Consider the following 27,529-nt stretch of genomic DNA (forward strand, 5'->3'; position numbering starts at 1 on the left):
AGTGATATCTGAGTTGAGGATATTTCACAGAGACACTGTGATTAATCGCAACAATGCTAGCCGAAAGGAATGCTGTGATTGGACGTCAGCAACCTGAAGAGAAAGTTGCGGCCGCCAATTTATGGATCAGGGAATGGTTCCCAGGGCTCAAAAGTTGTGCGAAAGCTGATAAAAGGGGTCAGGTTGTAGGTATTCTGACCCCATGTTTGACAAATGGGGGTAATAATGACACACGTTATGTGTCTAAAATTTAATTTTATGTCCACGCCCGATATTCACGAGGACAACGCAACTGTCAGCGCCCCCGTGTAACGCCACAAGGATTTTGCAACGCCTTTACAATTATTGGTTAAGGATAATATATATATTTTCACTCACCCGCCCTGACTTTTACTTAGGCACTCACACATTCACTCACCCTCACTTATGCACCCAGTGACATACCCGTTAAGAAAATCACTCAAAGTTGCACTCGCACCCACTAAGAGGTGTAGTCAAAGACTCACACAACCACTCAGACACACTTAGAAACTGATGCATCCACTCATAGATGTACACACTCACTCGTAAATCCACTGAGACACTGAAGCACCCACTGACAGACTCACTCTGACACCCACTTAGAGACCCAGTGAGAAACTGATGCACACACTCAGAGAGTCAGACACGGACTCAAAGATGCACTCAGACACTGACGCTCAGACTCTCTTAGACAATGACACACCCACTCAGACACAGTTAGACACTGACAGATTCACTCAGAGATCCACTTAGACTCTGATCCACTCACTCCGAGGCCCACTCAGACTCTGAGGCACCCACTGAGAGACTATTTCAGATATTCAGACACCTACTTTCAAGCCCACTCAGACACTAATGCACCCTCTGATAGACCCACTCAAACACTGATGCACACACTGAGAAATCCACTCAGATATTGAGACACTCACTGAGATACTGATGTATCTATTCAGAGAGCCAATCAGGTTCTGGGACAGCGACTTGCAGATCCACTCAAACACTGATGCACTCCATTCACATACCCACTCAGAGAGCAACTTACAGACCCACTCAGAGTGAGAAACCCAGTAACAGATGCACTCAGAGTCTCAGATATACTGTTATAGACCCACTCAGACAGTAATGCACCCATTTAAAGACCTAGGGCCATATGTAGGAAGCCCAATACCGGTCGGTAACGGCCGATTTTCGGTAAATAACCCGTTACCGGCTTTTGGTATGTAGGGGGCACATTTCAGGATTCGGTAATTTACCGAATCCTGAAATGATATGTAGGGGGGAGTGTGTGGTTGTTGTGGGGATTCGTTATTTACCACCAACTAAATGTTGGTGGTAAATGACGAATAGCTGGAAAAAAAGCATTTCTTTGCACTTTGAAGTGTGCAATGTGGCAGACATACATGCCCTTAGGGCATGTATGTGTGCCACATGTGCACACATGCAGGAATCAGGGGTGCAACAGGGTGTCACTGTGACACCCTGCCACCCTTGATTGTGCTCCCCCCATTACCAAATCGGTATTTACCGATTCGGTAATGGTAACTGGCTTCCCATTGATTCCTATGGGCCTCCTGGCCCATAGGAATCAATGGGAAGCCAGTTACCATTACCGAATCGGTAAATACCGATTCTAAATTACCGACCCATTCCGATTCGGTAAATATTACCGATGGATTACCTACATAGCATTTACCACTTCATAAATACCGAATCGGTAAAATTCGGTATTTACGAAGTGGTAAATGTTAGGCTACCTACATATGGCCCCTAATGAGAGACTGACACACCCACTCACAGACCCACTCAGATACTTATATGCCGAAGGGGAGACTTACTGACACACAGATGTAGTGAGTCACAGATTTAAGTGAAAGAGTTTTACACGCTGTGACAGACACTTGAGGGATTCATATGTTTTTATAGTCATTTAAATAGTAATATATCTAGTGTGATGGTTAGAATCTGATTTATAGTTATAGATTTTTAATGTGCTGTGGCTATCGAATGTCTGCTTTTGTTTTGCAACTACGCAACATCTTCACCATCGTCGCGACGCCCGGCATCACCGCGAAAAAGCAAAATTGGTTTTAAAGACGGTTTCTATAGAAACTCAGTAGAAAAACAGGAGTTTACACAGTACAGTACATTACTAAACCCCTAGGGTCCAAAGTATTGTAAATGTGCTTTACACTTTATGAAAAAGGCCAGATGGTTAGAATGAGGATATAAATGGTGCATGAATGGTTGAATAGTTCCTTAAGAAACACAACTTTAAAGGTTAATCTAATAAAACCCCGAGTGTCCAACATACTGTAAAATATATGCATATGTACGTTTTATAGTGTTTAAAAAAACAGTACCACGGCACTTGCGACATCGGCGAACAAAGAAAAAGCACACAGACCAAAAAACAGGAATGTATTAATAACCTTAAACAAATTAGAGGAGCTCACTCATACTGATGAATAAAATAGTTGATTGGAACACAGCTATAATTAACAATATCCAATATTTAAATGAAAAATTTAAGAAATACAGTAAAAAAGCGTAAAAAGCATAAATCGCAGGACGTTACATGGTTAGAAAATGTAATTTTAAAACTTTACAAATTAACTTTAAAAAAGCAAACATTACAGCAGTGTAAAACTTATAAAAATACCTTACAAATTCACTGAAAACCAAAGGTTACAGGGATGTTATAGTTTGGTTCCGGTTTCACTCGTACAAAACCAGTGAAATTCATCAGTTATAGTTACCTGAGCTAACCATAACTCAAGCCCCTGTGCTGCACTGCTTATGACGTCACATATTACATCACTCATGACATGGTCAGTGACCTCACTGATGACATCTCTCTTTTTTTTTTTAAATAATCTTTATTATTGCATTTTTACATATACATACATCCCCACCTTACCCGCCACCCTCCCTCTCATGAATATTGTTTTCTTTGGTATTCACATGAAATCAGGTAAATTTATAATAACGTAAGCATTACATTATACTTCGAACATCAAGCAAGTATATTATAGTATGTCAAGGGTTCGCCTTGCAGGAGACATTTTGGCAGTGTATTGTCAGAGCCTTTCCTGTTACATTTCATAGTTTGGACAGTTAAGATCTAATCTCATGGCTCAAGGTTTTGCATCCACTGCAACAGGGGATCCCAGATTCCCAGCCCTTGTTTCCTTTTATTTCGCCCCTTCCTTCTGTAGATAGCTATCTCGAGGCTGTAAGAAGCCAATAATTGCGCCCGCCACTGTTGGAAAACGGGTGGGTTTGAGTCCAGCCATACCGAAGCCAAACATATTCTAAGAATTGCCATATATATGAATATCAACCCTTGCATGTTATTTGGTCGAAAATTTCCATCTATATCTAACATTATTTCTCCCGTTGTAATTTCAATTCTTACGTTGAAAATTTCAGATAAAAAGCCAGAGATATCCCTGATCAGGCCTTGTAATGTGTCACAGGTTGCAAATATATGTACAATGTCGGCCTCATACAATGAGCATCGTGGGCATCTGTGCCTTTACCCGACCCCCATTTGGCTATCTTATTTGGTGTATAGTATAGTTGAAAAAACGTTTTATAATATTGGGCTTGCAGATTAGCAGATAGTGTAGATTGAGATAGTTCGTAAGATCTCAAACATGACTCTATCGTTGTTCCCAGTTTTTCCTGCCATTTTACGACACATTTATTCATGTCATCGGGGAATGTGGTGACCAAGCTATCGTAGCTTTCACCGATCTTTATTGCTTTATTCCTCTTTATTATTTCAACGGTCTGAGTTCTCTGAAATTTTGAGCGTCCGCCCCCTTTCTTTATTAAAAAATCTCTATGATCTAGCATATACTCATTTCTTAGGTCTTCAAATGATTTGAGCCCCGACGAAGAGTAGAAGCAGCCAATTTGGGTGATCCCAGCATTTAGCCAATTATTCATATATGTATCATTGAAGATCTCTGGGAGATTACTGTTTTGAGATAAAGGAGTGTAATAGGAAAACCTTCTGATTCCGAGCAGTTTTCGCACATTATTCTAGGCTATATGTATGCCTGCCAGGGTTTTGAAGCATACTCTTTTGAAGTAGCAGTTGTGTATATGTCGCCATAGGTACCCGCTAGCCTCATTACCCAGGATTAGCTCTTGTGGTGTTGGTATATCCCTGTTTGGCCTGTTGTCCCTATTTGGGATTAATAGCACTTTACAGTATTTCGGGATCGTAGCCCACCAATATACTTTGAAGTTAGGCAAGGCGAGGCCGCCTCTTTCTTTCGGAAGTGAGATGTATCTAAGCGCCCTGCGAGGTCTTCTATATCCCCATATGAAGCGGGAAAGCATGTTATCTATGGCTTTAAATATTTGTGGTCTGAACTCCAAGCATATTGTCCTGAAAAAATACAGAAATTTTAGGAAGAGCATCTTTATCACATTACATCTACCTCCAATCGTTAGGTGCAGGTTGTTTAATCTGTTGAGGTCTTTTTCAGTTTGTTTTATAAGCGGATCTAGATTGATCTTCACCAAGTTTTTCAGATTAGCCGTTATATTTACCCCCAGATAGATGGCACTCTCTACCACCCGATCATCATTACTCACAGACTTATCATTAAGAACTATCTGGGTTTTATCCTGATTCAACTTATACCCGGATACCTTCCCAAAGTTTTTTGCCTCCTCTTCCATCACTTTTATTGCTGTGCCTGGGTCACTTGTAACCAGCGCAATATCATCTGCGTAGGCTAAAGTCTTTGTGTCGCCATTTGGGAACTTTATTGGTGGGATTGCCGGATTATTTTCGAGTCTACGGATAAAGGAATCAATAAAAATTGCGAACAGTAGGGGGGAGCATGGGCACCCCTGCCTTGTCCCTCTGGTTATATCTATCTTTCCTGATACTGCCCCATTCACCATTACTACTGCTTCAGGATTTATATATAACATTCGAATAGCTTGGATAAACGGTTCCCCTATACCGTTCACATTGCTGACCATAGATATCGCCAGGAGACCCTATCAAAGGCTTTCTCTGCGTCTAATAATATAAGTGCCATAGGGTCTCCTGCTATCTCGGTAATGTCACAGAGTGTGATCACTCTCTGTACATGGTCGGTGGTAGATCTTCCCGGGATAAATCCATGTTGTCGGTTCGATACGATTTTGTGGATGATTGGTGCTAATCTGCTGGCGAGTAATTTTGCATATATTTTAGAGTCGCAATTTATTAAAGTGATAGGGTGATAGGATCCAAGTTCTGCCACGTCTTTATTTTTCTTCAAAAAGTCTACAATTGTTGCTCGAGCCCAAGATCCCGGAGGATGTCCTCCCTGAAAAATGTGTTTGAATATGTCACTTAAAATTCCTTTTAGTGATTTATGGAATTTAACATAAAACTCTGCTGGTATACCATCCAACACGGCTGCCTTCCCTTTAGCTAAGCTAATTATTGACAGTAATATTTCCTCCCACTGTGGTATTATATCCAAGCTGACTCGATCCTCCTGTTACAACTTTGGGTTTAATGTCTGATCAAGATATTCCTCAATCTCATCTTGTTGAATATCGCTTTCCTCATATAGTTCTTTGTAATAACTCTGGAATGCGGCTCTTATCTCTTTGGGGTCATTTCTAAGGGTCTCTAATCTCCGTAAGCATATTGGCCGTATTTTGTTGTATAGTACGCACTGCGAGTTGATGCCCCACTTGTTCGCTCAGCTCGCACGTATACTCCCTATTCATTTTAGCCTTACATATCGCCTTTTCTACATATTTATCGGCTGCAGATCTAACGAATTGCATTCCCCTCCCTATAGCAAGGATGGCTACCCCCGTGTTTTTGTTGCTTCCATAGTGGCTATAACCAGCCTATATCCTAGAGTTTTAAGAAGATGTCGTTGCGACCCCTCGTTGCGATCCCTCCATATGCGTCTCTTGGAGACATATGATATCAGCCCCTGTTGCTCTTAGTCCAACCGCCACTCTTTGTCTTTTTTTCCAGTCATTAAGGCCACAGAATTTTTAATTTAGCCATTTAGGGTTCTAGCTCCCCCCTTCCTCAATCTTATCTTCCCTTCGTGCCATTCATACCCGGCTTGACCTTTATTCTGTTTAATGCCCCCCGGTTTGTCTATCCTGATTGCATGTTTTATACCTGTTGAATGCTTATTCCCCCGAAACCAAGCTGTACACTCACTCCCCCCTCCCACCCCCCTTACCCACCCCTCTTGAGGCACTCAGGCTCAATCCTGAGCCTGTGTGATAGCATCTGAGTTGTCCCCATCCGCACTCCCTCCATCCTCCCGCTACTTTACCTTATGCTCAAACCAGTTTATATGTAAGAGAGGGAAATCGATTTGCGATACGTATATATATTCCTCTTCTATTTTTACTTAATACAAAAAGAGTGACCTGGGAAATATTCCCCACCCCTTCACCCCTAGAATGTCAGAGGAATACATATTGCTATTCCATTCTCTCATTTAGTCTCGATAGGTTTCTTCCCTCCTGCTATAATCTCATCTAACAATTTCTGTGCTTGTATTTCGGATGTAAAAGAAAGATTCCGTCCTTGATGAATGATTTTTAGTTTAGCCGGATTTTGTAAGAAAGCTGATGCACCGATTTTTTGGAAAGGGGTTATGAGCTGCCTGAGTCTCCATCTCCTTTCCACGGTGGCGTGTGCAAAGTCCGGTTTGGCGAAATAGGAGAAGTTTTCCCCCTTCCTCTTCATGTTAGGTCTGGCCAACTCGTAAACGGCCTGCCGGAGTAAAAAGTTCCCAAAGTATATTAGGATCACGCGTGGATATCCTTGTGAATTTGGAGGACGCTTGGGAGCTGACAGGGGAAACCTATGTACCCGCTGGATTTCCTTGTCCCAGTGTGCTAGTTCTGGTAATGAATTTTTCAGTAGGTTAATTGTGAATCCCCTAATATCTTCCACTTCGATATAATCCGGAATTCCCAGCAGTCTCAGGTTATTTCGGCGTTGATGATTTTCTGCTTCCTCCAACTTCCACATTACGTCTTTTAGCATACTGTCTTGTGAGGACGCCTGCTTTTTTAATGTGTCCACTGTGTTTTCTAGATCTTCTGTACATTTCTCCACCATGCCCAACCTCTCTGCGATCTCTGTGCAAGTTTTCACAACCTTGCGCATAGTGCCTTGCAGTTTCTTTGAGGCAAGCCATGCTTGGCTATTTTCGGTCTTAATCTCATCCTGAAAGGACCTCAATGACTGCAAAATCATTGACAAGGAGGGTTCTGGGGCTTCATCCCGGGTCGTCTGCACCCCCTGGTCAGGTTGTTCTTTTGGAGGTTTTCCTGTTCCTTTAGGGCTATTGGGGAATAGCATTTGAGTTGCTGAATAATCCCATCCAAGCTCTCCTTCTTCGTCTAGGTTTTTCTTGTGTCTATGCCTCTTCCCTTCCGATCCCCGTTTGGTTCTTTTCTGTACCCTTTTTTCCTCTAGTTGACTGAGGCTGCTTGCGGAGGTATCCTCACCTTCCATCCCTTCACTGCTGCCGGAGAGCCCAGATTCTGAATCTACTGACTCTGCTGATTCTTTGTTCAGGGAATAAAAAATGTCCATGGAGTCTGGGGAGAGATACCCTGCCTCATAGGTCTTTTTTGGGGGGATAGCCCCTTCTTCATTGGCTATCCGTTGAGGCTGCTCAAGACCTGTTTTCCTTGTCTTACTGATTGCTGAATCCCTTTCAGTATTCTCTCTCTGGGGGTCTCTAAAGGGCTCCTCCGCCGGTGACCCCAGGACTGTGGTTTCATCACACGACCCCCAAGATGGCCTCCCCTCCGCCACATGTTCTAATGAGATGGCTAGGGGGTGGTTCTGGGGGGTTTCTGTGGAAATTACTTCCCGAGTAGCCAAATCTCTGTCCTTTTGTGGCGCACCTGGTGCCCTCACCCCTTTGTCACTGTCAATAGGGGAAAACATGGAAGTTATTGCAGCTTGTTTTTTTCTCTCCCGACCCCTCCGGCAGCGTACCTTTCAAATCGGTAATTTTTGAACCTTTAATAGCCTCCGCCTTGTCTTTGCCCTTTTCTTGCTTGCCCCCTTTACTGGCACGAGTGTCTGTCTTCTTTACCTCCATCTCAGTCTTAGGATCATTCTCCTTGCGGGATATGCATATCATATTCAACCGCGTCCTACCGTGACCTCCTCGCGCTGCCATGAACTCTGTGGAGTAGCTATCACAGTCTCTCTCTACTTCTCTGTTGCTAAGCAACCCCAGCCAGCAGCAGGAGCGGATCCTTCCTCTAGCCCGTGATAGCAGAAGCCGAGCGATGGATTCCCAGGGCGCGGAGCAAGCTGACACGCACCGGCGGCTCTGGGCTCCGTTGAGTCTTCGGAACCACCGTGTACTGGAAGGGTTTGGCAATCCTCGCATTTCTTGCCGCGACTCCATTTCCCCACACTTTCGATATTTTTTCACCCTTTGCCCGGGTCACTCTGTCTCATCTCAAATGACATCACTGATGACATCATCTGCAGAATCACTTCCACACCAACTAACACCCCAATACAACCTCTCGTACATCCAATCCCACTCAACCACTCATATATACAAAGACAGACAGAAGCAAACAGTTAACACGCCTACTCAATGATTCATAGACACTCACAGATTAACACATCCATACAGTTACTAGCGCAACCATAACTCACATATGTAACCATTGAGGCATGTACTCAGTAACTAATACAGCCACTCAGACCACTTACACACCCACTCGTACACCCCCTCACACACTGATTCACTCACTCATACAGGTACTGACAAATCTACTCACTCACACAGCCGCTGAGTCCCCATACAGTTACTCACACACTCACTTGCTTACTGATTCATATAGTAACACGTACTCACTCACCTGTAGTCACTGTCACAAGCACATTCTGTTTCATACAATCTCTCACACTCAATTACTAACCTTTACAGCCACTGACATAACCATTCACTCACCACACATACACTCAGTCATCTATGCAGTTACACACCCATTCACACACCTATAGAACCAATAATGCTCTCTCTCACTCACACATACACACGTACATACGTGTTTACTGCCCCATAGTCACTCATGCACCATATTATTCCACAATTACAGTCAGTAACACACACACACACAATCACACATAGAGCCACTCATTCACCATTGTACCCACTTTCAGACTCACTTACCCATACACATACTCACACGCCTACACACTTACTCATACACCCAATAAAACACCACTCACTCATCCATACAAAAACTCAGACACTTATGTTTACAGTCTCTAGCATACATACTCTTTTATGCCCCATATGCACACACACTGACTCCCCCATAAAGACACTCTTTCAGCCACTTACCTTACTATCTATATTTAATGCTCAGTAACTTTTGGGAAACAGTTTCAATTACTGAATTATGTCATCAGTGAGGTCATTTGAGATATCATCAGTGATGTCACGGACCATGACATGGGTGCTGTAATATATGAGGTCATAAGCAGTGCATTGCGGGGGCGTGATTTATAGTTAGCTAATAACTGCTGAATTTCACTGGATCTGTACAAATGAAATCTGAAAACTATACCATCCCAATAACCTTTGTTTTTTTCAGTGAAGAAAAAAAAACATATATATATATATACACACACACACATATATATACACATACATATCTATATATACACGTACATATATACACACATATAAACATTATTTATGTTCTACAGGACAAATACTTTTAGCAAATAAGTATACAATGTTTTGATAGATTGACAGAAATAAAGCACAAGAATTAACAGAGGAAATATGCAGAGGAAGACACAAGAAGGGAGTCAGAAATGTCACTTACAAAGTTGTCTTTACTATGTGGCAGGATCCCTTAAGGCAAGCAATTGTATGACTACTACTTGAAACCCATACATAGGTCTTAGAGACATGTGAAAGTGTTGCTGCAGTAAGCATGACTGTCATTGGTGCCCTAGTATATCTGCTTTCGGAAATGGGGGATATTACTACACCAAGGGCGTAGCAAACATGTGAAACTGCTTCACTGAACACAGTTCAAGACTTTTGAAACTATCATTTATGTGTGTAAAGAATGTATGAAGTCTGCATTAATTGGTATCTTGCAGCCCGATGAAACATTTTAATCACATGAGCGAAGCTATAAGAGTCTGACCGCGCAAAAGTCGCAGAACAACTCTGCTTTGATACTGCTCCTAGAAGGACGAAATGAGTAGCTCTTCGTGGGTCTTTAGCTAACAGTGGCTGATGGGACGGACATCTGGTGTAACTTGGGTCCGTCCCACAGCAGCACATGTGCATAAGAGGTTTATCTCTGAATAAGAAGAGAAAGCAGTTAAGTAAGTAAGTAAAAAATTTCCTGTTTTTGATTAATTGAAACCATTACAAAAATACATTCTGATAAAACATTTTGGTAAATTGACTTTTTGATCGGTACTCTGTTAAAAAATTGTATATGTCAAGACATGCACGAGTAATTTGAAAGTAAAGAATGTCCATAATTCATTTTGCCCGGAGCCTCTGGAGTCTATACGCAGGTTGCAGTACCGCTGGTCCTTTGCTTGGATGCTACTAGAAGCAGGAACTTAACAAGCTTCCCATTTAGTTGTGGGTCCCTTGGGTTGAAGCATGCGGGTACTGCTTGTCTCCGGGTACATATGCCTCGTTCATTAAAAAGAGTTTTTAGGAGGCCTACCCTTTCCTCTGATCTTGATGCAGGAGCATATTATGTGTTCAATGTCCTCATTTCCAACTCCGCATAACCGGCATGAGTTCCCGTAGTTCTTTCTCAGCCATGGTGGAAGATGAGGTATGGCTGGCAGGATTCCTAACGTATGTTTTAGAAAGGCTTCTTTAGACTTCCTAGTTCAAAGTATGCTTGTGACCCAAACGATTTGTAGCTGCCCAGAGTCATCCATGTACGGCTCCTATGTGCAAAGGCGGCTTTGTCTTCTGTAAGAGAAAGTTTCTTGATAACCTTATTTACGATGTGCTTAAAGTGCAAGTGCATTGTTGGGATTTCCAATAGGTCGGCTAGTCCGTTAATGGCCAATGATTCCTCCAAGTATGCTTTAGCTGACGAGGTGGCTGTGCTGCACAGTTCCTGCGAGAGCTGGTGGTTCAATCTATCCTGGCGGAGTTCTTAATTTTATGCCAGCACTTGATGTAAGAGCCCCGCCTTGCGAGGAGTTGCTTCGTTAGACCAAGCTCGAGCCGAATCTGTGCTGGCGAGGTGTATGGCGGGAGTTTTAGCATTACTCTGTATGCTTTTGCCAAGGTGGTATCCAGCAATAAAGCGTCCCTGCCACTCAGTACCTCGCTGCCGTAAGTCACTGATGATGGAATTTTTGCTTGCACAACACGGAGAAGTGGGGCGAATGTTGGTCCTGTCAATTTTGTTTTGAGTTGCCTTAGCGTTGTCGCGATCGCCATTTCGTTCCTCTTGATGGCCTTAAGCTGGTTTGCGAATTGGCCCCCTTATCGATCATGACACCTAGGTACTTATACACATCGCAGTTCGCAATTGCAGTTTTTCCAAGCGACCAAAAGTGGGACCGTTTTTTTCCATTTATTGTTAAAGTTTTAGTTTTGTCGATGTTAACTTCTAGATAGTTCTTATCAGCGTACCCAAGCAGTGTGCTGAGTAGCAGTTGTAGACCTACTTGGGTGTGGCTAGTTAGAACAACATCGTACACATAAGACATGCTGGAAATGGTTTTTCCTCCTATTCGAAGGGCGTGTGCATTGCAAGCAGTGAGGGCTGTTGTCAAATCTGCTGTATAAAGGTTAAAAAGAAAGGGTGCGAAAACGCACCTCTGCTTGAGGCCTTTTGTTGTTTGTATACGCCTTGACAGATGACAGCCATTGCCGAGCTTGACCTGTATTCACGAGTTGGAATGTAATTCTATTAGGAGATTCAGGAGGGACGGAGGAACCCCCCCCAGAGAGACAGTTTCTTCCAGAGGTTAGCTCGGTTGACATTGCCGAACGCCGCCTTAAAATCCACAAAGCAAAAGTGGAGAGTTTGTTTGGTTAAAATTGCTTTATCGATAAGTAACAACATTGCTAAAAGGTTGGCTGTTGTTCCAGTCTGTCTACAGAACCCTGTTTGGCTAGGCGGGATTATATTTTGCTCTGTTGCCCATTCTTGTAGCTCAGTAAGTAGGTTCCCCGCAAAGTATTTTGCCTCTACATCCAACAGTGCAATTAAACTGTAGTTTTTTGGTAGGGTTTTGTCCCCCGCTTTATAAATTGGTGATATGATGGAGCCCTTCCATGATGCGTGCAAACACCCAGTCTGCCTAGCTAAGCTGAAGATAGGAGCTGGGGTTTCTGACCAGCATTCTGGATCTTGTTTATAAAGAGCTGGCGGAATCCCATTTGGCCCAGGTGCACCATCCTTCCTCCCTTTGCATAATTGTTCCCTGATCATGACGGCGGCGATTTCAGTTGCCTCGACCTCGTCAGTCATCACAGTTTGAAATTGAGGTACAGGCTGGTCATCCTTACTGATGTTCCAAATACCTGTTGATTGAAATGACGTTCTAAAAAGGATGTCCAGTTATTTTCTATTATATGTGTTGTTAGAGCACCATGTGCTGGTTGTAGGAATGTATTTATCGTTGCCCAAAAACGGGCACTGTTATTTCCTTTGGAATCATGATGGAGTTTAGCCCAGAGTTTGTTTTCTTGTGATTTTCTTATGTCCCATTTAAGTTTCCTATGTTTGGCCTTGCTCTTGTGGAGCTGTTGGTGTAAGTCCTTGTCCCCCGGTGTTAGAGTCGGGGATCTCTGGTTGGCGCAAGGTTGCCCTTGTGTCAAGCAGGAACCCTCTCCTCCACGTCAGGGCGCAGGATAACCCCTTTTGAATGACCCTTGCTCACCCTCTAGGTGCGTGGCGTGAGCAGCCAAGGCGATTCCTCAGGCGTTGATGGTTAAGCACTTACAATCACACACACAGTAAATACATCAATCCCCCCAGAAACGGACACCAGACTTGGATATATATAAAAATACGCTTCTTTATGTAAAAATAGGTATATATATCTCAGCAGACTTATCACAAGACCAATAACGTTTTCGCTAGGCCACCAGGTTATACAGCAGGCAAATGTTCTTGGTTCGTAGTTTCAAATGGATATTTTGTAGTCTCTTGCAAATGTTTACTTGTAGTTCCAGTACTCACAGAGATCGGCTCCTGCGAACGGGGAAATAAGGCGTTGCGGGCCCCGAGCCCGATGCTGGAACTTCTTTCGTGATGGGGAGAGTCGGCACAGGTCGGTGCGACTCAACTTCGGGAAGTGTTCCTGGGTCCTCAATCAGCAGGTGTGGGCAAGTAGGCAGGCGCGGCCCGCGGCCCTTTGGCACGGCGGTGCAGGAGGGTCTCCACAGCGGGGGCGGCGCGGCCTGAGATGTCCGGGGATAGCGAAGCGGGGTCACAGGGCACAGTCAGTGCAGCTGGATGACCCGGCGTAGATCACAGTCGTCGGACGGCTTGCGGCGGGAGGGGTGATAGCGCGTTCAGCGCGCTCCAATGGCAGGCGGTGACAGGGGTGCAGGCGGCCTAGCCCGGGGACAGAGAGCGGCTCCGGACGGAGCGGGGCTCTCACGGGGTTGCGGCAGGCGAGCTCCTGAGTGTCACGGCCCTAGGAGGGGCGATGAGGGGCGCAGTCTCTTTTCCAGCGGGATGCACACACGGCTCGAATTGGAGGACGAGCAAGAAGCACAGAGAACCCACTGGTCCTGGGGTTCAGTTCAGGGGGCAAGCTCAGATCAAGCCCTTGGAGAATGTCAAGCACAAAGTAGCAAAGTCTTTTCAATAGTCTCTTCCTCTCCTTTCTCAGCAAGGCAGGCAGCAGGCCAGCTCCTCCAGCGTCTCCTTCTCCTTCTAGTCGGGCAGAGGTTCTTTGTGGTAAACAGGATTCTGATTTCTTAGGAGCCAGGCTCCTACTTTTATACCATGATTCTTTTGTTCTTCAGCGCCAGGGGGCCTAGGCCTGGCTCAGTCCAGTTCTGGAGTACTTTGTTAGGGTGACTCTGCTCTTTCCTTTCAGCAGCAGGGCAGAGACATCAGCCGCTCCACAGGGGGCGGCGCCGGCTTTGTGGTGGTAGAGCACAGGTCCATTCAAGAGTCAAGGTGTACTCCTCCCACCCATCCTGGTGTCATCTCTCTACCCACCACCTGGCAGCCAACCTGTCTCTGGGGATCCCCCCACCCTGCTCCTTACTGTTGCTAGGCAGAACACACGCACACATACAGCAGAGGCGGACAGAGATGGTCAGGTCAGTAAATATTAACTTTCTAAAAGTAGTATTTACAAACCCAGGATATTAAAATAAACTTGACTACAAGAAGTATTTTATTATTCTGAGTTCAGGCATACTAAACTTGACACCCTACCATACTCTCTGAGTCCACTGGGGTCACAGCGTTGGCGTGATCCCAGCAGCCCATTCTGGCCTATGGAGAGCAGGTAGCCTTCAATAGTGAAAAACGGAAAGGGCTGTAATTCACTACTAAGACATGCCACCCCCATCAGGGCATGTCCTACCTTATGCCTACAATGCACCCTGCCCGTGGGCCTACCAGAGGGGTGGCTAATATGTAAGTAAGGGAAGGTTTAGGGACTGGCAAGTGGGGGCACTTGCGCAGTCAGCGCGACGGTCCCGGACCGCGCACAGGGTCTGCGGTGGCAGACCCTAGACACATTTTACAAGGCCGCTTTCTGTGGGTGGCGCAACCAGCGCTGCAAGCCCACCAGCAGCATTGGCATTCACAAGCCCTGGCACTCCTGGTGCACTTTACTGGGGACTGACAGTGAATCCAATAAACCAATCATGAACATCAATTACAGGTACACTTTACCTAGGGAGCACTTGCACTGCGGCACGGATTAGCCGTGGCGCAGTGCCCTGAGCGGACAACACCAGCAAAACAATCGAGGCACACCATCAACAAGTGGAAGGGAAACTCACGCCAAGGTGCCAGGTCTAACACGTGTCCCCTCCAGCTGAAATGTGGGGAGAACTACCCTTGCCCAGGGGGTTCCTCGTCACTAAGGCGGAAATACCTGGACAGACCGTCAGCGTTGGCGTGATCTGTACCAGGACGGTGTTCCACCGTAAAGTCCATACCCTGTAGGGAGATGGACCACCTCAACAGCTTCGGGTTTTCACCCCTCATTTGCATCAACCATCTGAGGGGCCTGTGGTCCGTCTGAACCCGGAAGTGAGACCCAAACAAGTAGGGTCTTAGCTTCTTCAGCGCCCAGACCACAGCAAATGCTTCTCGCTCAATTGCACTCCACCTACTTTCCCGTGAAAGTAACCTCCTACTGATGAAGGCTACGGGTTGGTCCCAGCCCTCCTCAGTCATCTGTGAGAGAACAGCCCCTACACCATGCTCTGAAGCGTCTGTCTGCACTAGGAATTCCTTGGAGAAGTCAGGGGCCAAGAGCACGGGCGCCGTGCACATGGCAGTCTTCAGGGTGTCGAAAGCTTTCTGACAGGTGTCAGTCCAAATCACGTTCCTGGGCTGCTTCTTAGAAGTCAGCTCTGTCAAGGGGGCAACGATCGTTCCATAGCCCTTGACAAACCTCCTGTAGTACCCAGTGAGCCCCAGGAAGGCCCTCACCGCGGTCTGCGTCTTGGGGGGTTCCCAAGCCAGGATGGTCTCAATTTTGGGTTGCAAGGGTGCCACCTTGCCACTCCCCACTTGGTGTCCCAAGTACACCACGGAACCCTGCCCGATCTGGCACTTGCTTGCCTTGATCGTGAGGCCTGCTTGGCGCAGAGCCATCAACACTTCCCAGAGGTGGCGCAGGTGTTCGGGCCAGGTGGCACTGAACACTGCGATGTCATCCAGGTAGGCGGCACTGAACGCATCCAGCCCAACCAGTACCTGGTTGACCAACCTCTGAAAGGTGGCAGGGGCATTCTTCATCCCAAATGGCATGACTCGGAACTGGAAGTGCCCATCTGGTGTAGAGAATGCTGACCTCTCTTTGGCCCCATCGGTCAAGGCGATCTGCCAGTACCCAGACGTTAAATCAAACGTGCTGAGGAACCGGGCAGCCCCCAGCCGATCAATGAGCTCATCAGCTCTGGGGATGGGGTGCGCGTCAGTCTTCGTGACTGAATTGAGTCCTCTGTAGTCCACACAGAACCGGAGTTCAGGTGTGGCTCCCTGCGCAGCAGCTTTGGGGACCAAGACCACGGGGCTGGACCAAGGACTGCTGGAGGACTCAACCACCCCTAGCGCAAGCATTTTGGAGACCTCCTCCTTGATGCAAGCTCTGACCCTGTCAGTTACCCTGTAAGCCTTATGCTTCACAGGTAAGCTGTCTCCTGTGTCCACATCATGGACGCACCAATCTGTGACACCAGGAACCAGGGAGAATCGGTCGGAAAACTGTCCCAGCAAGTGGCGGCAATCTTCCTGTTGTTCGGGCGTCAGGGTGGGTGAGAGGTTAACTCCATCCACTGACCCATCTTTCTCAGAGGCCACTAAGAGGTCAGGAAGAGGTTCGGTCTCCTCTTCCATTCCATCATCAGTGGCCAGCAGCATGCCCACTTCGGTCCTCTCTAAGTGGGGCTTAAGGCGGTTAACATGTAGGACCCTCAAAGGGTTCCTGGGAGTCTGCATGTCCACCAAGTAGGTGATAGGACTTTTGCGCTCCACAACCTCAAATGGACCTGTCCACTTATCCTGAAGTGCACAAGGCTCCACTGGGGCCAAGACCCACACCTTTTGTCCAGGTTGAAGCTCTACCAGAGTGGCATTCCGGTCGTACCACCGCTTCATCTCCTCCTGGCTGGCTTCCAGATTTGCCTCAGCAAGTTGCCTGAAACGCCGAGTCTGGTTTCGGAAGGCCAGCATGTAACTATATACATTCTGGGGAGGTTTCCTGGGAGATTGCTCCCAGCCTTCCTTCACCAAACTCAGAGGTCCTCTTACCGGGTGACCATACAGAAGCTCAAAGGGGCTGAATCCTAGAGACTTCTGTGGCACCTCTCGGTAAGCGAAGAGCAGGCATGGCAAGAGGACCTCCCACTTACGCCTCATTGGACCGTCCAGGCCCATGATCATGCCTTTGAGGGTTCGGTTGAATCTCTCAACCAACCCATTTCCTTGGGGGTGGTAAGGAGTGGTGAACTTGTAAGTTACCCCACACTCCTTCCACAGGGATTTCATATATGTGGATATGAAATTGGTCCCCCTGTCGCTCACCACCTCTAGAGGGAATCCCACTCGGGAGAAAATTCCCATCAGTGCCCGTCCCACCACGGGGGCCGTCACTGTCCTCAGAGGGATGGCTTCAGGGTACCGGGTGGCATGGTCCACCAAGACCAGGATGAACCTGTTGCCCAGGGCTGTCTTGGGGTCCAGAGGCCCCACAATGTCAATACCCACTCGTTGGAATGGCGTACCGACCACAGGGAAAGGTTGCAGAGGAGCCTTGTGCTTCCCTCCGCTCTTACCACTTGCCTGGCAAGTCTGACAGGTTCTGCAGTAGGAATCTGAATTCTTGTGCATTTGGGGCCAGTAAAAGAGGGTGACAAGCCTGTCATCGGTCTTGTCCATCCCCAAATGTCCTGCTAACGGCACATCATGAGCCAGCCCCAGTAGGAAGGTTCTGAACTTCTGGGGTACCACCAGCACACGGGCTGACCCAGGTTCAGCAGCCTTAGGCTCGGAATACAGGAGGTCACTCTCCCAGTACACGTAGTGTGTTTTGGCCTGAACACCATTGGCCTGGTCTGCAGCCTGCTGCCGCATACCCACGAGAGAAGGGCATTCTTTCTGCTCCCTGCAGAATTCCTCCCTGGAGGGACCTCCTTCTTGCTGCCAATGGGTCAGCTCAGGCAAGTCTCCCAGTTCGGCAATCTGTTCCCCGGTAGGCTCCAGGGCATCCCCCTCAGGGTCTGCTTCCTCCTGGGCCGTGGGAACTTCGGGGGCCGGTTTCCTGCGCCTCCTGCGCCTTCTCCCTAAGGCCGGTTCCTGGACCTCTCCCTCAGGCTCCAGGACCCTCTCAACACCCCTACTGGCTGCCATGGACCGGGTGGTCACGCACGCCCAGTCGGGTAGACCCACCATCCTTAGATGCGTGGTCTTCTCCACCTTTTCCCAAGGGGAGCTCTCCAGGTCGTTCCCTAGCAGACAGTCTACAGGCATGTCAGTTCTCACAGCGACTTGTAGAGTACCAGAGACCTCCCCCCACTCAAAGGGAACTTGAGCCATTGGACAACGACTCTCTACGTTGTCAGCATTGACAACCCTACAGTAGGCATTGGGTACAATCTGCTCTTGAGACACCAGGTGTTGCCTCACCGAGGTCACGCTGGCTCCTGTATCTCTAAGAGCCTCCACCTTCTTTCCATTGATGGTCACTACTTGCCCATATTTCTTAGTGTTAGAGGGCAGGTAGGTTACAGGGACCATCTCACTGTCTCCTAGCGAGACTAGGGTCATCTGCCCGGGACCCCCACCCTCCTGGACTGCTACCTCCTCCCCAAAGTTAACACTAGCTACTTGCCGGGGGGGAGCACCAGTGGGTGCGGTCTTACCAAACAGGCGACACTTAGGATCAGAGGCAATGTGACCCGGGTCACCACACTTATAACAATTGAAGGGCCCCTTTGGAACAGGTCTACCTGTCGGGGCCCCGTTCTGCTGCGGGGGTGGGGGAGGCTGAGAACCCTTCTGCTGGTTCCCTTGGGAATTACTTTGGGGGCCTTTTTGGAACCCCTTCTGTTTACCCTTGTCCCCCCCACTCTTCTGCTGGGGACCCTGCCCACCCTTGGCGGAGTCTCCCACTTGACCCTTGTGGACCCTGGTGCTGAGCCAGCGGTCCGCCTCCTCAGCAAGCTTCCTCGGGTTGGACAGCTTGCTATCAATCAGGTGCTGGCGTAGCTCAGGAAAACATTGACTGGACAAGTGCTCCCATGCAATTAAATCAAGCAGCCCTTGATAATCATTTACTTTGCTACCCTTCACCCAACCATCCAGCGATCTGCAGAAAAAGGTCACATACTCCACATACGTACTCTCAGGGATCTTCTTCGTCTCCCTGAACCGCTGTCTATATAGCTCCGGAGTTAACCCATACCTGGTCATTAAAGCTTCCTTCATATGGGGGTATGAGGTTTGGAGATCTAAGGGTAAATCTAACAGTGTGTCACGCCCTTCAGCAAGGAACCTTCCCCACAACCCCGCTCCCCAGTCTTTCTCAGGGACCCGGTGTGAAGACATGGCCACCTCGTAGGCTCTAAACCACTGCCCTATGTCATCCTTTCTAAAATACTCCTTTACTACATCTTTGGGGATGTACACCTTGGACTCTACCTGCACTGGTGGAGTGCTGCCACCAGAAGGAGCGGTGTCCAAACTTTTCGCCTTCAGCTCCAACTCCTTCAATCTGATATCATGATCCATTTGGCGTTGTTGTGCCTCCAGGGCCAACTTCTGCTTTTCCATTTCCATTTGTCCTGCCAACTTTGCCATCTCCATTGCATGCGCCCTGTCTGCTGCCCTGTCTGCCAGCTCCTCTGGCGACCGGACTCTGCTGGGCTCCTCAAGGTTGTCGGGCGGAACGATGTCCCCCGCATTCCGTGGGTCTCGTGACTCCTTCCAGGCTCTCAGCGCCTTGGTGTACTGGTTCTTCCTCTTGAATCCAGCATGGGGGACTCTGAATTTTACACTGTAGCCTTTCAATTGCTCCATCGTGTAGCCTTCCAGTCTCTCCCAATCCACCTCATCTATTCCAGAAATCACAGAGAGTGCTCTCCCAGCGGAGAGTGAGCTAGGCATGGTTGCAGTAATGGCAGATGTCTCAACAAAGTTCCAAAAATGAAAACCTGTGGTTGCGTTACTTGGTCTGCTCTCACTATCTGGTGATTAATAATTCACTGTATGCAAATTACAAGTGCAAATCCGAAATCCCACCCGCTGCCAACAATGTTAGAGTCGGGGATCTCTGGTTGGCGCAAGGTTGCCCTTGTGTCAAGCAGGAACCCTCTCCTCCACGTCAGGGCGCAGGATAACCCCTTTTGAATGACCCTTGCTCACCCTCTAGGTGCGTGGCGTGAGCAGCCAAGGCGATTCCTCAGGCGTTGTTGGTTAAGCACTTACAATCACACACACAGTAAATACATCAATCCCCCCAGAAACGGACACCAGACTTGGATATATATAAAAATACGTTTCTTTATGTAAAAATAGGTATATATATCTCAGCAGACTTATCACAAGACCAATAACGTTTTCGCTAGGCCACCAGGTTATACAGCAGGCAAATGTTCTTGGTTCGTAGTTTCAAATGGATATTTTGTAGTCTCTTGCAAATGTTTACTTGTAGTTCCAGTACTCACAGAGATCGGCTCCTGCGAACGGGGAAATAAGGCGTTGCGGGCCCCGAGCCCGATGCTGGAACTTCTTTCGTGATGGGGAGAGTCGGCACAGGTCGGTGCGACTCTCAATTTCGGGAAGTGTTCCTGGGTCCTCAATCAGCAGGTGTGGGCAAGTAGGCAGGCGCGGCCCGCGACCCTTTGGCACGGCGGTGCAGGAGGGTCTCCACAGCGGGGGCGGCGCGGCCTGAGATGTCTGGGGATAGCGAAGCGGGGTCACAGGGCACAGTCAGTGCAGCTGGATGACCCGGCGTAGATCACAGTCGTCGGACGGCTTCCGGCGGGAGGGGTGATAGCGCGTTCAGCGCGCTCCAATGGCAGGCGGTGACAGGGGTGCAGGCGGCCTAGCCCGGGGACAGAGAGCGGCTCCGGACGGAGCGGGGCTCTCACGGGGTTGCGGCAGGCGAGCTCCTGAGTGTCACGGCCCTAGGAGGGGCGATGAGGGGTGCAGTCTCTTTTCCAGCGGGATGCACACACGGCTCGAATTGGAGGACGAGCAAGAAGCACAGAGAACCCACTGGTCCTGGGGTTCAGTTCAGGGGGCAAGCTCAGATCAAGCCCTTGGAGAATGTCAAGCACAAAGTAGCAAAGTCTTTTCAATAGTCTCTTCCTCTCCTTTCTCAGCAAGGCAGGCAGCAGGCCAGCTCCTCCAGCGTCTCCTTCTCCTTCTAGTCGGGCAGAGGTTCTTTGTGGTAAACAGGATTCTGATTTCTTAGGAGCCAGGCTCCTACTTTTATACCATGATTCTTTTGTTCTTCAGCGCCAGGGGGCCTAGGCCTGGCTCAGTCCAGTTCTGGAGTACTTTGTTAGGGTGACTCTGCTCTTTCCTTTCAGCAGCAGGGCAGAGACATCAGCCGCTCCACAGGGGGCGGCGCCGGCTTTGTGGTGGTAGAGCACAGGTCCATTCAAGAGTCAAGGTGTACTCCTCCCACCCATTCTGGTGTCATCTCTCTACCCACCACCTGGCAGCCAACCTGTCTCTGGGGATCCCCCCACCCTGCTCCTTACTGTTGCTAGGCAGAACACACGCACACATACAGCAGAGGCGGACTGAGATGGTCAGGTCAGTAAATATTAACTTTCTAAAAGTAGTATTTACAAACCCAGGATATTAAAATAAACTTGACTACAAGAAGTATTTTATTATTCTGAGTTCAGGCATACTAAACTTGACACCCTACCATACTCTCTGAGTCCACTGGGGTCACAGCGTTGGCGTGATCCCAGCAGCCCATTCTGGCCTATGGAGAGCAGGTAGCCTTCAATAGTGAAAAACGGAAAGGGCTGTAATTCACTACTAAGACATGCCACCCCCATCAGGGCATGTCCTACCTTATGCCTACAATGCACCCTGCCCGTGGGCCTACCAGAGGGGTGGCTAATATGTAAGTAAGGGAAGGTTTAGGGACTGGCAAGTGGGGGCACTTGCGCAGTCAGCGCGACGGTCCCGGACCGCGCACAGGGTCTGCGGTGGCAGACCCTAGACACATTTTACAAGGCCGCTTTCTGTGGGTGGCGCAACCAGCGCTGCAAGCCCACCAGCAGCATTGGCATTCACAAGCCCTGGCACTCCTGGTGCACTTTACTGGGGACTGACAGTGAATCCAATAAACCAATCATGAACATCAATTACAGGTACACTTTACCTAGGGAGCACTTGCACTGCGGCACGGATTAGCCGTGGCGCAGTGCCCTGAGCGGACAACACCAGCAAAACAATCGAGGCACACCATCAAAAAGTGGAAGGGAAACTCACGCCAAGGTGCCAGGTCTAACACCCGGCCGTAACCTCAATGTCCTTAGTGATTAGTTTATAGCTTTTTAAAGGCATTTCAAGGTCGCCCTTTGTGCGCTCGAGGCCTTCCCTGCGACTGTTGGATCGTTGGGCAGGAAGTGTCGAACTACAGATGAGTAGGAATTTGAGAACATGGCCGTGAAGGTTTCCCATATGTATGTGTGGTTTCCCGTGGGGTGTTTAAGCTTATTTAGTTGTTGTTTTGCTGCCAGGAGCACCTCCCTGGAATTTGCTATAGATGACTTGATTCTTTTAAGGTTTATTGTGTGGCATGCATCCATTCCGACTGGATTTGGGATTGATTTGTCTGGTAGTGCATGAATTGAGATTTTCTGAGGCCGATGGTCAGTGTCCCCTTTGTCTCCTAGGCAATGGCCTATTATGTGTTGGAAAAATGAGAGAGACACTTGGGTGTAGTCAATTGTGGAGGTTACGTGGCCTGAGTGAAATGAGGCGGCCGGTGGGGAGTCATCCACAAATCTGCCATTTAGCACCCTTAGGCCAATGTTCTCCAGGTCTTCTAGCAGCTCTGAGACGCCTTTAGTTGTTCTTCCTTGAGCGCTATGCGATTGAGTTGGAATGTTCCAATAAAAAGACTGGGCTTGAATGTCTTCATTTGGGGTGGTACCTAATATGTGTCGTTTGAAGTCGCCTGACAAAATTAAGTTTGGAGTAGTGGGTGTAATCATCAGTTAATAAAGGTGTTCAATCAATGTTTTTGAGTCCTGTTTTTTCTTTTTCGGATTTAGGTATATATTAATTAGCAGTACCTCCTCCTTTTTTCCAGTAATATTTAATTGAACCTTAGTGGTGTTTATAGCTGGGAGTAGAGGCGGTAATTCCCGCACACTATGATTTTTGGTATTTTGATATAAGTAGCCAGGCCGCCAGATAGACGGCCATAATTACTTTTCCTTAGGGCAGGAGTGCGGAAACAAGTATATCCCTCTACTTGCAGAGGCTTCTCTTGCCATGTTTCCTGCAATAGGATGATGTCGAAAGTTTTTAAATAACCAAGAAATTCAGCGTCCGCGGTCTTGTTGTTTTGCCCGTTGATATTCCATGAGCATATCCTCAGAGGTAATATACCTGAATTTCCATCATGCCTCATAGAGTTTCTCTGTCACTGTGGGTGATCAGATGTGTTAATGGTTCTAGTGATCCGAAGGTGAACAGGGGCAGCTGCGTTATTAGCTACTGCGCTCGTTTGTATGTTCGGTGTGTGTTGTTTTTGTGGTGACCGTCCTCGGGGGCCCCCCAAGTACAGACGAAGTTTTGTTACTTTTGCGGGTTATTCCTTCTCTTGCTATGTTACGTAAAGGAAACGGGTATCCAGTATTATAAAACACAGTGGATTGAATCCCCCAGGCTTTAAAGGTTTCCTGTTCTGCCAAGGCTTTATTTGCGATTTGGATGTTCCTCCAGGTGGCTTTGGTGGACTCCGTTCCTAGAGCTTTGTCCAGCTTTACAAATTCTATTGAGAGAAGATCAGCAGAACGTATACCTTTCAATGTTGGTATTGTGCCTAGGAGTTGGAGAATGTTCCCTCTGTTCAAGATATCGAAGGGTCCTTTTGATTCATATTGTGGGGTGAAGATAGTAATGGCAGAGTTCCTAGTTTGGTTAATTAGAGGATTTTTTTGCAAAGTTTGGCCCCAAGTGATTTTCCATGGAGCAGTTAGTGGATTGCTGAATCGGTACAATGGAGATATCAGGAATTAGGGGCTCTTGGTGCCTAGGGCCTGTGGAGCCTTCTAAGCCATGATCTGGATTTACAGAGGGACCCAAGTGCCCAATTTTAGTAGTCCTTGGCTCATGAGGGGCTCTCTGCACTTCATTACAGGCTCTACTTGTGTTATCGTTTATTTGATTTACTTCTCCTGATGCCTTAGTTGAGTCATGACTGATCATCTGAGCGGTCTGCTCGATTTGCAGGGTTGATGTTTTAAGATTGGCGCCCTGTGGAAGTGGCAAATGTAGCGTTGAGGTTGAGTTCAACTCCTAGTATGGACCGTGGATAGGAGGGGATTCCCTTACCTCAATTGGTTGTGACGTTCGGCTATTAATGCTGTCGTCCTGTTTCGATTTGGCTTTAGTTATTCTATTGCCTTGGGTGTCAGTTTGACACTGAGTGATGACCGGGCTGCCCCCAAGGGTGGTGTTTCCGCTTGTATCACATCCATGTTTTCCATACAGTAGGTTTCCTTTTGCTGATTGGACCTTCCCTCAACATTGGGGACGTGTGCTATAGTTGTTTGTTCTTGCACTTGCTGCTGTAATGTTTTTGTTGTAAATAGAGGATAAACTTTTGTGAGGCTCGGAGATGGTATTTTATTACGACCTTTTCTCCTAAGTCGACGGCGTCGCTTAGCGTTCTGCATTGGTGTTTGCTCCTTGGATAGTGGAGGAGACCTAGTAGGCGGGCTGCCCTCATAACAGATCGGAAGGTTATTGCCAGGGTGTTTTTGGACAGCAGGATCCCTATTGGGTAACTCATTGGGCACTACTTTACTTGAATTTGCCTTTGATTTCTCTTGGTTTGGGCCCTTTAGCAGGCCTTCTATGAGAGTGGAAACAATTGAGGGGAGTGACGATAATTTGTCAATAATAGGACCACAGCTACAGTTCAATTTTGCTTCCTGCTGGGCTCTGCTGAATAAAAGGTTTAGTTGACCTAGTTTCTCGTCTATTCCCTCCACAAAGAGGGCCAAAGTATCTAATAGTGTCAGCTGCAGATCCATTTTATCTGACTGGTAATGTAGTACCTCAACAGTTTGTTGCATTGTATTTAAAAAATATGTCCCATGTGTTTGATGCCTGTTTCCCAGTTTGAATTGGTGAACCAGAGGTCAAAGTAGGAGTTGGAGAATTTTACGTGAGATTGAGTTGTTAGTCGCTGTTTCTTGGTCATTTCCTTGTTTCACACCGTGATTTATACTGATACTAGCTATAGGCGGAAGCTGTTTTTCAGGAGTGTCCAATGCGTAGGATGCTATTAGATCTGCCCACTCCTGTGATCCCAGGTAGGAGACGGGATCCTGCCCACCTCCCCTGGAAACTGGGGAATCCGATGAGATTTCAAAGGACTGTTTGGGAATGTCGTGGCCACCCCCTGTTTCCACTTCTAAGGACAGTTGGGCCAATTTGATGGCCTCTCGATGTGATAGCGGGTCGTGAGGGGATTTGTGGAGGTCTATTTGAGGTGAGACTTTGAAGTGGTAATCAGGTTCTGGTGAGCAGTTCAATTTGTGTCCACTTGACTCCTCCTGCCCGAGGATTATAGCCTTGTTGTAGACTCTTGTAGGTTTTGTACTTCCTTCCGCTTTTTGAGGTTGGTTGAGCCAGTTATGGCATTGCTGGTTAGGGTGGGGAAGGGCAAGGATGGACAAGTGGCATGCTCCTCGGCATGCATTTACCCCCCTCTTGAGAGTCAGACGGACTGTTAGTTTTGTGTTTACAGATTTTTTCTGATGTTAACGGGGGACCACAGGTTGGGCCACTGGAGTTCTCGCCGTGGCTTGTACAGGGACTAGTGTGGTCGGTGATTGTGGAGGGAATAGGGGGAGGAGTGGATCTTGGAAGGCCCAGAATTTTGCCGCTTGAGGAAAATATGGACGATGCTGGGTCCTTTAGAAATTGAAATTTTGAAGAGATTTTTAGTTGGTATAAAGGAGGACGGCAACTTCCGGAGTTCTGTGCTGGTTGCTAGGGGCCTCTGCTTCCTCTAGAAAGCAGTTGATATTCCCAAAGACTGTATTGTCTGAAGACACTGAAATGAAATGCGGATATTTGCATCAGTTGTCAAGGCGCCTATGAGCCAGCATTAAGTTATGCCCTTTCCATAAACTGGTATGACACAAATGACTGCAATGTGGCATAGAAGCCCCTCAAAAAATCCAAAATGCCTTCCTGACCCATGTACACGTAAATATTAACAATTGTGATACCAGATCAAGACCTCCCTAAACCACGTCTTAAACTTGTATGGTGTGGCATGTTGACCTAGTCATGCCAAAAATGAAGTGACAGAGGACCCCTGGCACCACCAGCCTACCACCTCTTTACCTGGTGAGATACTGTATAGTGGATTAGGCGGTATATTCATGAGTGACATGACCGAAGACCGCCGACAAGTGTTCGAACTCCTCACCTTGTGAATCTTCTTTTCTTCCTCGCATCGCTGCTGCAGCTGTCTCAGCTGCACGTGCAGCTGACTCTCCACCTGTCGCTGCTTGTCCAGAACCTCTTGGTAGCTCTCCTTCAGTCTCACACGCTCAGAGATCATCTTCTCCTGAAATGAAAACAGGGCCATAATGAGGGAGTGCGTCCTCATTAATAGACAGCTTTAATCACTGATTGCTTCAATGTACAGACGAAAAAGTGCAGAACAAGCTGTTGAAGTGCAATATTATCTCTTTGTCACACTGCAGGTACAACATACTTTGCAGCAAAGTATGCTTTAATCGCACAGAGAGAACAGGTAACACACAAGCTGATGGGAGTACCAGCCATACAGTGCAATCTTCCAGGTAGTAACTATTTTTGACAATCAAATCACAAGGGTGTCATTTTATGTTGTGCATGCTATAGAACACATAATACTTGGAAAATGAACAGACATACCAAATTCTTTTCGATAATTTCTTCAGTATTGATGCCAAAATCTCGACTCTCAAAGTCAGTCTGAAAACAAAACAAGCAACAACATTCAGTGCTGTAAACAGGCAAGATATGAGATACACTACAACAGACAGGGGTGACACGCCTAGTAGGGTACCAGAGCCTGGCTTCGCATTAGGGAGTATGGGATATAAGGAGTGTGGAATATAGAGAGCAACTAGGAAAGTTCTAAATCTGTCAGTGGGTGCAGGGCAGATGTGTCTCTCCTACAGGAGAACCGAGCTTAATCTCAGTGTGGGGTGAATGAGAATGAAGCACTTTGATGACCTCAGTTTATTGTAATTTAGTGTAGAACGTAGGGGGGGCTGAGCTTCTTTTCATTGGGCTTATAATAAGTGCATTAAACACAGAAACACCCAAAATAGGGTTTCAAGAAAAAGTCAACTGGATCACCAGATACAGACACATGCTGAGACATAAAAACAAACAGCCTTCCAGTCCAAGGACGTTATGCGAGGAGAGAGAACAGAAGACAGGAGAAGCATGCAGGAGGGCACACAGAGCCGAGGGCAAAATACAAAGGGGTGCTTCGCGGATGGTGGAAGCAAGAATGCATAGGGGCAGATCAAGAGAAAAATCA

The 27,529-nt window shown here is 47.4% G+C and overlaps 1 protein-coding gene across 7 annotated transcripts in view; it reads right to left on the reverse strand.

The window, feature by feature from the left end:
• Positions 1–27,529, reverse strand: part of RNF214 (ring finger protein 214) — a 188,224-nt gene that overhangs the window by 91,564 nt on the left and 69,131 nt on the right. For all 7 annotated transcript variants that reach the window (XM_085647443.1, XM_085647447.1, XM_085647444.1 and 4 more), the window contains exons 4-5: positions 26,893–26,952; positions 26,420–26,560 (exon numbers count right to left, since the gene is read on the reverse strand). In XM_085647443.1, coding sequence (XP_085503569.1) covers positions 26,420–26,560; positions 26,893–26,952 — 201 coding nt within the window. The remainder of the gene's footprint in view (positions 1–26,419; positions 26,561–26,892; positions 26,953–27,529) is intronic.

The sequence above is a fragment of the Triturus cristatus genome, chromosome 3_2 (genome assembly GCF_964204655.1).
Source record: "Triturus cristatus chromosome 3_2, aTriCri1.1, whole genome shotgun sequence".
NCBI lineage: Eukaryota > Metazoa > Chordata > Amphibia > Caudata > Salamandridae > Triturus > Triturus cristatus.